The sequence below is a fragment of the Calypte anna genome, chromosome 2, assembly GCF_003957555.1.
Source record: "Calypte anna isolate BGI_N300 chromosome 2, bCalAnn1_v1.p, whole genome shotgun sequence".
Taxonomy (NCBI): Eukaryota; Metazoa; Chordata; class Aves; order Apodiformes; family Trochilidae; genus Calypte; species Calypte anna.
Genome location: NC_044245.1, coordinates 108,843,210 through 108,855,508, shown reverse-complemented (window position 1 = coordinate 108,855,508; position 12,299 = coordinate 108,843,210). Strand labels below are relative to the sequence as shown.

Here is a 12,299-nt window from a genome sequence, read left to right as displayed (position 1 = left end):
TGTGTTAGTGCAAGCTATTAACATACTCTCTTAACTTACCCTTTGCCTTTCAAGAAAGCTGGAGCAGCCCTAGCCAGCAGTTTGCTCTGCTCTACTTCAGTATTCTTGGAAGGAGAGCTATTTAATAAGACAGGAAAACTAAGAAGATGGTAAACAGTCATGTCTGAAATTAATTACAGAACAGAGTTTGGAGAAACTCATTCAAGTGCCTCGGATTCAATAAAATTGATGGTAGAAGTTTTACAGAAATTTTAGAAAACTTCAGGACATATAAAGTCAGGAATTTGAGTTTTCCCTCCTGTTCACCAAAAGTAAACTCTAAAGACTTCACTACAGAAAAGACAAATGAAATGTGCTTCTCTCACAAATATAGTTCCCAGGTGGAGCCTGAGATAAAAATCACCTTAAACGTAACTTTCAAGCTGGGAAAACTTCACCATACCAGTTTAATTGTCCCAAGATAATTTTAACAATCTATGGAAATATGCTGTGGTAGGATATACCAGTTTAATTTTGAGAAGTACTTTGCTTCTGCTGGTTAGAAAAAAAAAAGTTCATAATCCTGTTCTTTTTCCTGATCAGTACTTAATGGATTGCAGTAACTGCATCTTTCCCAGTGCTGAAATCTCCATGTTTCTTAAGATAACCCGGACTAAAAATTGAGATATTTAAATGTTAGCTTTTCTTTTGTGCTGCAGTATTTTTGGTTTAAAAACAACACGGCTACACAAAAATATAATTGACTCTGTTATTTTTAAAAATTATTTCACTTTATTTGTTTGATTGTTTGTTTGGCTACTGATGCTGTGCATTTCTTTCATCAAAAGATGGATGCATGAGCATGCATGCACCTGTGCATCCAGGGCTGTGGGGGTAGGGGTAGAGGCAGATGATGCACAAATGTGACACGTGATAAATCTGAGCAGATGAGGCTTCTGATGGACAGAAGATCAAAACCTTCAACATCTGGGCAAAGAGGGAATACAGTCAGATGAGGCATGTGCTATTGCCCTCCTTTTGGGAGGTCAAAGTTGGAAGCACTTTCTGAAAAGGATGATACCAATGTCCTAAGAATCCATGCCCTATTGATTTATAATAAATCTGGAAGATAGCCGAATAAGATGCTGAACTCATCATGAGATGCACAGTAAGAAAAAACACTTGCTTCACATTTCTGTGCCCCTCATCATGCTACTAATGTCTGTTGTTTCCATTGAAGCAATATCCATACAGATAAAAATGCTTCATGCCATCTAGAAGAATATGTTTTCTACCCATATTTTCTTCCCAGTTACAGAGGGAAAATACATTCAGGGGGTACAGGGTGTGCCATTTCAGCCAAAAATGCAGCTCTCGGTTCTTAAAGATAAATGTGTTCCCACTATGGGAGACCAAAGCCACCAGGGAAGATTTTGTACTTCACTTTTTTAACAGTGCAGTGGGATGCTCTCTCTAGCAACCATCAGTTCTCCTGGCCTGTACTCCAGAAACAACACAGTTAGGGTGGAGGGACAGTCAAGCAAATGTTAGTAATTGAGCAACTGGTATGTCTATCAATTTCTATTTCCTTCTTAGTTGATTAAACAAAATGACATCTTCCAACCTCTTCTTATGAGTTATAAGTTATTTTCTAAAGTTTTCTGACATTTCTGAGACCTCTCTGACTGTGTCATGCTGGTTATTTGCCCCTGTGCTGTTGCCCTGCACTGAGTGCAGAACTCCAAGCAGATGTCTCCTCCTCCAGGGAATGAATGAGTTTTAATGGCTTTCCACATGATGTTCCAGGATCAGATGCAATCTAACTATAGCATTGCTGACTTCAATTAGTTTGTGGTTCACTGCAACTTCTAGGTCCTCTGTTAAAATATTTCTCTCCATCCAATTATGCTCTATCTTTTATTTGATTATTTGCTTCCTTGCTACAGCACTTCTCACTTATAATTAGAGTTTCCTCTGACTGATTCCGGATCATTTGGACATCAATTACTACCACTGCAACTGAGCTCATTTTTTAATTTAGAAACTGCTCTCCAAGCACTCCTTCCAAGAACTGTTTCAACCTCTGTATCCCCTACAGATTGCATACATTCACTGTACCTCTCCCACTAGGTCATTATAAGAAATAATGCACAATGTCTGACTTAGGATGGCCTTCAAGAGTCCCAGCTGATATGCTCTTCTTCTAGAATGACAGCAAACTTTTTTTTTTACTGGTTTTCAAAGTTGCACTGATTTCCCCATGTCCATGTTTCCTTTAGGTACTTCTGTGTCATATGGGACAATGTAAAAAGTGCACCCCATCTGCTGCTTCTTTTCTATCCACTGGACCAGTTATCCTGCCAATGAAATAAATCAGTTTGGTTTGACATCATTTGTTCTTGACAAAGCCATGCTGGTTATTTCTCATTGGTTTATTACCCTCAAGGTCCTTATTAATTCTTCTGTAATTTCAGTATTTTTGGATGCCAAGGTTAGGCTGTGTCTTGTATAATCCCCTTGATCTTTGTCCTTGTTTCCACCTTCAATCTCCCTTCTCTTTGAAGAGCTAATATTTGACCTTTTCTTCCACATCTTCCTACATCCTCCAAGTACTGCCCAAAATACAGCTAATACTTCAGGGATTGTTTTGGCCATACTGAGTTCCTCTGGGTTCTGCCAACTGGAACATATTATATTTAAAATATAAATTCTTTTTAAAATGGATCATGTTGTAAGATGCTAAACAATTCTTCCCCAACCATAGTTAAGTGACAAAACCTCCAATTCTGATCAGTTGTGCACAAAGATGTAGATCTAGTAATATGGAAGTAAATGTTATACCCTCCTCAGTGTTCACCTGACTACTGAACAATCAGACATATAAACCTTTCCTTTAGCAGGCAAAATACAGCCAGTGAAATAAGAATTCTCATCTTGTTCTTGTTCTGAAAACAACATAGGAAGGCAACATCCTGTTCTAGTCTACTACACTCCTTAGAGACAGAATCATTACACATTGCTCCAAAGTTAGCTGTTGTTCAGAAATATAGCCTAATCTCTTGCTATGCCCAGGCAGAATATACAGTTGTTTTTAGCTTTTATGTGGAGTTTAAAAAAGACACCAGCCATTCTGATTCAGCACTGAAATAAGACACAACTTCTCCTTGGCTATGGGCATTTCATACCATACTGCATTCTTTCTGTCTACCAGAGAACTGCTAAGTAATCTCAAGCTCAGCAGAACTAGCTACATCACTCCATTTATTGCAGTTTATTACTCCTTTAGAAGAACTAAATGTATTAGCTGTGAAGAGAGGCTGAGGAAAGTGCAAGAAAAAAACATTTTGTTTCATCTTATCCCACCTTAGTCCTGTAATTTAATAGCTCGAAGAATACATTTTTAAGAGATTGCATCCATTACTATGGTAGCTATGTACATTAAAGCAGCAATGACAGACTGAAGCTGGGGAACAACAGAATCGGAATAAGGAAGAAAACATTAATTCAGGATATAGTGTTATTCTTCTTGACTGGAAAGAAGTTTCTATAATGCTCAATTTACCTGCTTTGGCATTACATATCCAATTAGTTGGGTTTGCAAGGGCATTTTCTACTCTGCAGCAATCTTCTCTTGTTCTACTGCCCTCCAGGTGATCAGAGATCACAAAAAACAAGTGTAAGGTTAAAATGATTATTAGCTGTGGTAAAAAAAAATCACACAACTTGTGGTATTAATCACGCTAGCTGCCATCACAGGAAATGACTGTGATTCAGTATTTAGGAGAAGATCACAGATTTGTTGTTTATGCTTTTCTAGTATAAGTGCTTTAAAGTTCTTGAGCTGTACAGAGCACAATCTTGACATGAGCTTGCATGTTGTACATATTTAGAGCAAAGATGCCTGTAATTTCTATGCCAGCCTCCTCATGAAAACTCTTACGGACATGGTGGCTCAAACTATACAAGGCAAGCAGAAGCATTTTAAAGTGTTTTTTTATTCTGAAGGGGCTTGAAATACTAAGAAGCACCTCAGGGAAAGCCTGAATCCAACTCCTTTGAGCTCTGGAATAACTGTGTATCCACTAAAATAGGTGCTTCAGACACAAATTGCAGAGAACATATAATGCTCAATCTCATTCAGCTGGTCTCCACATTTTCTCATTGTATTTACTAGTTATCAAAGACCTTTTATCTAACAAAATTCTTCTTCCCAGTTAATTTCTCTTTTTACCTATGAATCCAGAAATGAAGATGAAATTGTCCTGAACCCATGGGACCATATCGATTTCCAGCAGTGGAATGAGTCAGTGCTCAGCATCTGCTTCTACAGCAACAAACTGGTTGCAAATGGTTATGCTCTTACATGAACACAGCTAACTGAACTGAAATAAATACCACATGGATGCTGTGCCAATTATCCTCTGCATAATCATTCTAATTAAATAAAAGCTTTCTTTAAGACTATGTGAAACCTCTGGACTAGGCTGCAACACAAATTAAAGTAACCATAAGTTATCTGCAGTGAAAACACAGCCAGCAGAGCTTTTAGTGTCGATTAAGCTAAGCTAGAAATTTTACTCTGCGTTTGTACAGTTTTTATTGTAACATAAATCACGGAACATTTAATATAAAATCAGCACAATTGCAAACAGAGCTGTCAAAGTCTGTTTCTCTGATGTACAGGAGGATGAGCTTCCACTAATGAGGCCTGATTTTCCTAGGGCAATAACAATAGTAAAACCTGAAAGAATGAATGAAGATACTGTTATTAGTCTAATGCAGATTGAAGAACTTTGCATTTGGCAGAAAAGTATCTTGGTCTCAATATTTTCTTACTGAATTATAGCCAGTGCTCATGGATTAAACAAATAGGAAAAAAGAGAGGTCATTACGCTCCACACTAAAACCAAAAAATATCTGTAAACTGTTCTTACCCAACCACCTGTTTCCTTTATGCAAAATGAAATAGGCTCTTCCTTTAGGTCACTATGGTAAGATGTACGTAAATAGGAAACCTTCCCTAGCTTCAGCAGGGTTTAGATTCTCTTCTTCTGTGGCCATTTTGAAAAGCAAAGCAAAGGGGTCTGGGGAGGGTTTGTGACAAGCAGCACTAACTGGAGAACAGTAACCACCAGCAGTGAGAATGGTGGAAGAGGAGGCTGCCTGTGAGACTTGGAGTCACTTCCAGGCTCTCGTTCAGGCCTCTCTTGTGCCTATTCTAATGTTGAAACCATAAAGGTGTAGGGTTTTTTCATTTTAAAAAACAGTTTCCAACTTATACCAGATCCCTTAATATTAACGGTACAGAAAAGGGTAAAATGAAAGATTTGCGCTGTGCAGAAGCAAGAGAACTTGGCAAAGCCCACAGCCAGAGGAAGTCTATTCAGAAGAGTAATCAGAGTCACAGAAAGCCTCTAGCCCACCAGAGCCTTCCTTAAAGGGTACCCTTAGTAGTTTAGCAGAGTGACTAATTATTTAGTGCATGAGCTACAGAACTACAGCGATTAGTGGGTTAGTCCTCTCATACTGACCGTGAGTTGTTGTGAAGCTGATTTACATACAGCTTTATAAGAGAATGCTCATCAGCCACAGGACTGGCTGCATTTATACCCCCAAGTAACCTGAATGATTCAAACAATGAAACCTTGTTAATACTCCAAGAAGTATACACAGAGAGCAGTGTGTTAAGAGTGGGTTCACGACAACAAATGCGATTCACAACCATTTAGAAATGATACTGACTTGAAGTTTCACAGGATGCTTTTTCTTTTGAATAAATATATGCCCATTAAATTTATAAAAGATGCAAATAAAAATAATGAGAATAAGATGTCAAACACTTATAATCTGCTAGGTCAATGAAATAGAAGCTATAAAACTTTTAGCATGCAAGTAATAAAAATGCTTCACATATCTGGGTATTGTTAGCTCTAAAAAAAAGCCAGAACTGAATGTTGCATCATAGAGACTTTTTCTTATAGAAGAATGTCATACTATCCCACTGCAGAAGAAGTCTGAGTATCTATGGTTGGGAGCATTCTTATCTCCTGAATTCAGTGGATTCTCCATCAAGGAATTCTTCATTTAGAAAAAAAGCATTTTTAATGGTTCAGGGATCATGTAGGTTTAATCCTGATAGTTAGACAGTCAAATTAATTACTAAAGAACACAAAAGAAAAAAATAGTCAGGAATTTTTCATACATAAAAAACCCCAAGCAGCACAGTAGAGAGTGCTGTGCTTATTACTGCAGATCTTTGGTTTAAATGACAATGCACATTTTTGTTGAATGAACACAGGGACTCCTTGAGGGTAAAAAGAAGCAACAGCTACAATCTTAAAGAGTGTTGCTCTTACTGATGTGTCCTGAAGAGGCCACAAACAGTTATCCCCCTTTTTTTTTTTTTTTTTTTTTCCCACATAAAATGCCATATACTCCAACAACAGACAGGAATTAGCATTTGCAGACTCACTGTACAGGCAGCAGCTCTAGGCTTCAGGGCTGCTTTTTGAGACTGGCTTCAAAAAAACATCTCAGTCACACCCAGCAGCTATTTGCACTAAGATGACACTGAAAGTTTACAGTTTATAGCTCTTGGTAAAAAAAAGTTCATAAATCAAAATAGTAGTAAAGCCTCTTCACTCATTGCAGTGAGTACACCCTGGCTTTGGTCACCCAGAGATTGTGTTTGGTTACTTAAGAAATGCTGGAGCACTGACATGTACAGCAGGAACCAAGAAAAAAAATGCATCCAAGGAAGACAGACCACTTGTCTTCCCACACTCTGCCACCTACTCATCTGTGGGCATTAGTAGGTTCACAAAGATTGGGTAAACCAGCTAGCAAATGTTACACGTATTTTGGCCCCGTGAGCCAAAATACTAAGCCCAAATGTAACACACTCAGCTGCAAACACCTTTTCTTTGAGATTAAAGTTTCTGACCACCCTTCTCTGGTTTTGTTTGCTGAAGGGTCAACATATGCCAAGACCACTGCTTCTCTCTTGCAGACTTTCATGAAAACTGGGATGGTTTAACAGGGGTAAGGATTCTTTGCCATATCTTGCAAGTATGAGCACATTTTCTAGTTGTTCATAGCATATCTTGCAGCATGATGTGGGCATTCCCAGGAGGCAACAGCATGTCCCAGTTTATATTCCCACAGAACAGTTTCTCACCAAGAGCCCCTTTTCAGCCCCTATGGAAAGGTGCCTAGGTTGCCTGGGCACATTTACTGGGATGTCATGGTTCAAGTAATAACTGGAGTTCTGTGCTCTGTTGTGAGGAATGTGGGGTGCCCTAATGTCAGTTCTCCATCTTGTATCAGTTTAAATTTACCAAGGCACTTTCTGCTCATGTCTGTCAATTTTATTTTGAGTTGGGTTATGTGGGGGAGAATTGAAATTGACATCTCCATCACAGTCATATCACAGTTTAACTTAAATAAGATTAAGAACTCACCTTCTGTTTGCAAAAGGACTTCCTGAGGGAACAGAATGGGAGAAGAGTGTATCATTCATGCTGGTTACAGGTCGGGGGGGCCTAGAAGACGGCAAAACATCCGGTTACATTCATTTTGCACAAAAGAAAACTCACCAACAAAAGTATCTACAGAGACTTAAATGAGCTTCTTGTTTAAACTAAGATTACTACTCGCACCTTCTGCTTTAAGTAGCAATAGTTACAAGCTAGACCAAGATGGATGGGGCCTTGAGCAACCTGATCTAGTGGTTGGTGCCCCTGCCCATGCAGGAGTGTGGAAGGAGATGACCTTGAGGTTCTTTCCAACCCTAGACATTCTATGATTCTATGAAGATGCTGTGGTTTTAAGTAGAAGTTGATAAAACTCAGGCCTGAAAGGAAACAGTGCTTTTGTGTGTTCTCAGGTGAATTTTAAGCAACTTGCTTGATTTTCTTTTTCTCCTATTTTGGCAAGTCAACCACAATGCCATTCCATCTTTCCTTCCCAGAGCCTGTAGTCCAGGGTGAAGTCACTGTTCCCAACCAGGGAGGCTGAGCACTGGTAGCAGGTTCACCATGGCATCATGGAGGTCTGTAGGGGGTAATTGCCAATTCATTCCACATGTTTTCTTGAGGGTGTCCTTGGCACTCATTCCATGCTACCAGACCCACACAGTGAGCACTCTCTACTATAAAATACATGTAGTGCTTAATGGATTCAACTGCAGAGCTTTTCAATGGGTGTATCGACCCCCCAGACTGAAATCTAAAATAAGTACCTAGTTTAAGAGGACCCATCAATAATGATGGGTTTATTATTACATGCTTTATTTCCTGCTCTTACTAAAAAATGAAATGAGAAATAATATTTCCTCTGCTTTCTTTTATTGCCTGCTCTTTAAAAATATTTTGTGCACAGTTTTCCCTTCTGTATCCATTAAGGAGAAATTTCCTCTTCTTAATAGAATTCTTATGCAAAACTGGGCAAAAGATATAGAGAGCCTGGAAAAATGTTAAAATATGTTATTAAAACCACAGGGTTTCCATCAGATATGAGCAGAACCTGAAGCCATATAAAATTCAGACTTTAAATTGCCTAAATTTCAGAAAGGTTAATATCCCTTTTAAGTTCTGTAAAAGATCTGGCTTGCTTTCCAAATTCTGCAGATATGCAAAGCAAAATGCATTTTCCATCTGCAAAATATTCGCTGGGCTCGAACTGTGCAAGACAACTGGTCATCCAAGCCACTTCTAAGAAAAGAAAGCCAGATCTGCTCAGAAGTGAACAATTACTATATATTTACTTTCAAATTTTGTAACTACAGGAAAACAAGCATAAATGCAGTCTTTGATAAGGCCAAATGGATATAAATATATAAATAATGATATAAATATATAAATAAAATATAAATAAATAGATCCCACCAATTTAAGAAGTTTAAAAGTGGGAAAAGAAGATGTAGGATTTGGCATGTTATTTATTTATATGGAAATACAGTTTTAGCCTGACCCTGCACCTGCAGACCCACATGAAAAACTCCAGTTCTGGTCAGTCATTAATTTGAGAAGCAGAACTATGAGATTTAAGTATTTACGGAGAACTGCTTAAAATTAAATTTCATTGACTCCTTCATCAGAGCTAGGAGGAGCTTGGATAAAGCCATGATTGATTAGAGCAAATCCTTTGGGAAGGTCATTGTGGTATGAGTCTTGAAATACAGAGATTTGAAAACAGACTTAATAAGAAAATCTAGAAACAGATTTTATTTAATGGGTAAGCAACCAGTATTTTGTTGCTTGGGAATTTTAAATTGGTAAATGATGTAGAATAATTAGCTTGCACTAAATACATGCATTTTTCCTCTCCTCAATGCAATCACTGGCTGGTAAACATTCAAAAACTAAGTGGGCACAGGCTGGGGTTTCTGAAAGATGGGTCCAACCCTGGGTTGCGGAATCCTGAAGAGCAGAGGAGAAGGGAGGAGAGGTTGGTTCCCAACGCTGTCCCAGGAAAGGAGGCAGGAGGAGTGTTCCCTTGGCAGAGCTTGGGCTCTGCTTTGCTTTGCACCCAGAACACCTCCACACTGAGCAGCAAGTGGATGTGCTGCAGGCAGGGACTCGAGCACACACACTTTGGGTTAATGTCTTCTCTAACCTTTACCTCAAAATAGGGGTGGAAGGGAAAGTTTCTAACCCCCAAAGATCTCTCCATTGTGCTGTGTCTATTAAAAAAAAGAGTTATTTATTTGGTTCTGCATTCTGATAATTAAGGACTGGCAATAATGAGATTATCACACTTCTTCCAAGCCTTTTTCCTCCAATGAGTGTACTAAAGAAGAAAAATACTCACCAAGTATCTCTTTTGCAGCCAAAATGAAATGGAAAAGAGATCATTAATTAAATTATCAGCTTAATAAGTGTATCATCTAAGTACTTCATTAGAAATACTGCATTCTTAATGACCCAGATTCTGCAAAAAGCATGAAATCCCCTATGCTTAAAAGGTCATTGGTGCTATTTACATATGGAATTACTCTTGTGTACAAATGTCTATAAACTCCCAGGCTTTGATAAGGCTTTATGATTAGCATGAGTATGTAAATTCTGATTATGAAGAAAACAACTATTAAACTAATTTAAGATTTCCCAAAGCAAGTTTCTTAAAGATTGATGCCCACTGTCCCATTCCTGAGGTTCCACTTGAATATTGAATGGATTTTCAAATGAATATATACAGTTGTGTGATGTGGTAAGAACAGCAGACTTTGTGAAAAGCAAAGGAACACTCAGTTATTGACTAAAACTGTTTATCTTTCTGAGGTTATTTCTACACTTCCGGAAGTGAGTGATTAAGCTTTCTGACAAAATTGAGCTGATGATAATCAACTTTGCTCAAGGAGGCAGAAAACTCATAATACTATAGAAATTTGCTATGTAATAAATACACATTATGGCATAACACACACCCAGAGTAATACATTAAATAAGAGGAATGTTCTAAAGTGCTCCATGCTGGTCCAGTCTCTTCACACTCATGTAAAAAATAATGCTCCCATGGGCTTAGATGGAAACTAAGTCAGACCAATGCAGAACAAATTTGAAAATCCCTCCATGAAGCACTGGCCATATCATTTGTCATCACTGCAGGCTAATGTTTCATTTTTGTTGCCAGAATAATATATAGGAAAAAAAATGACACCTCCACCAGGGCCAGGGGGTGGGGTAGCAGGAGAAGTTTCTCCATCAGGGCAATGACACCTTGATAACTACTTCTCCAGATGAGCCTTAGATGTGTTTCTTTCTTAACAGAAAAATGTTGTGTGGTACCACTGAAACAGAAAAATTATGCAGTTCTTTCTGCCTGGTACCACTCAAAGATGGAAGGACAATGAAATGAATGTTTAGTAATGCAGAGAATACTTGTCCCTATTAAAGCTAGAAGCTAAGAAAAGGATACTGTTTTGTTGCCAAAATTCTTCTATTAAATGCACATATAAAACTCTTTCTGCCTGGATTCCTGCCCAGAGCTGCTTCTTTCAACTTCCATTATGTTTAAAAATAAAAATCACATCAGTGAGAAGATATTCTCAATGAGGTACTGTAGCATATCTTTCCTCTCAATTAATTTATGTGAATTATGCTGCAGATCATGCTACCTCCACAAGCTACAGGCTTTTCACTCATGTATCATTAGAGCCAATATATGTTGCCACGTTATATTGCTTTCAATCTGTGAACAAAGAGAAACTCTATCATAAAACAAAATAGACGGTGGGTTTTTTCTCTGATCCAATCAATATAAATCATGTCTATAATTAGGAAGAAGGGAAGGTGTTAAATTCACAGCTAAGATTTGGAACAGATCCTACTCAATTATGGTACCTTTCCCCTGCCTTGCCTAAATGCATTTAATCCATTCACAGTAGCCAAGTTTTTACTACCCATTATCTTCTGACATACCCCCAGGCCTTCAAGGGCCACCAGCCAACACAGAACAGAGGCTTCTCTTTCAGTTTTGAACTCTCTGTCTCTTTCCATTTCTGTTAAGGATGACCAAAATCTGCCCTGTGAAATTACCAGTGGCTCACCAGCAGAGCCAGAGCCAGGCTTTTAAAGCAGGCAGAGCAGTGGGATAGCTCAGCAGATCCATCTCCAGATGGCCTTCTTCCAAAGAACATCCTCCCATTACACCTCCATTAAGAGGGGCATGGATTTTAAGTGACAGTAACAGGAATGTGGCACCAAGCATCTGTCAGAAGCACCTTCTGCCTGGAGAGCAGAGCACTCTGTGCTAGTTCTCCCTAACCACACAAGGAGGACCACTAACATGACTTATCCTTAAAATGTCAGGCAGCTTAAGTGAACTTTTCCAGGTGTCCCACACTGGCCAGCATGCACTTACCCTTAAAGACGCTACATACAAACATTCAGAACTGACAAAAATAAATATATATAATTACAGACTGGTGTACTTTCAGCAGTCAGTAAGACAGGTGTGCAGCATGCAAATACATTTTTAGTGTCTGCTGCCTCAAATGCTTCAGTCAGGGCCCTTGGGAAGGGGTAACTAAAGACCTTTTCTTAAGACATATATACCAGAACAAGAGAAATGCTTTAAAGACAGTATCTTTGGAATAATTTGGAATAATTTCTTTGTAACTTTCTTCCCACCAGTGTCTTTATTTTTCCTGGAAATTGTTTGGGGTTTTTTTAAGGACCTGGGAAACAAAGGAAAAATTGCTAAATGAGAAAAATCTGAGCAAGTGCCACTATAGATGGTGGACATGGTTTAGAAAAAAAAAAAATCCAAAGTGGTAATTTCCCCATCTTGCACAAATACTTTTTCTCTCTGCTTTGGGT

General features: G+C 38.5%; 1 protein-coding gene across 3 annotated transcripts in view; it reads right to left on the bottom strand.

Annotated features, from left to right (window-relative positions):
* Positions 1–12,299, bottom strand: part of DTNA (dystrobrevin alpha) — a 182,392-nt gene that overhangs the window by 38,494 nt on the left and 131,599 nt on the right. Inside the window, exons 10-11 of one of the 3 annotated variants that reach the window (XM_030446270.1) lie at positions 7,440–7,520; positions 40–138 (exon numbers count right to left, since the gene is read on the bottom strand). In XM_030446270.1, coding sequence (XP_030302130.1) covers positions 40–138; positions 7,440–7,520 — 180 coding nt within the window. The remainder of the gene's footprint in view (positions 1–39; positions 139–7,439; positions 7,521–12,299) is intronic. The other 2 variants (XM_030446271.1, XM_030446272.1) reach the window with 2 other exon arrangements.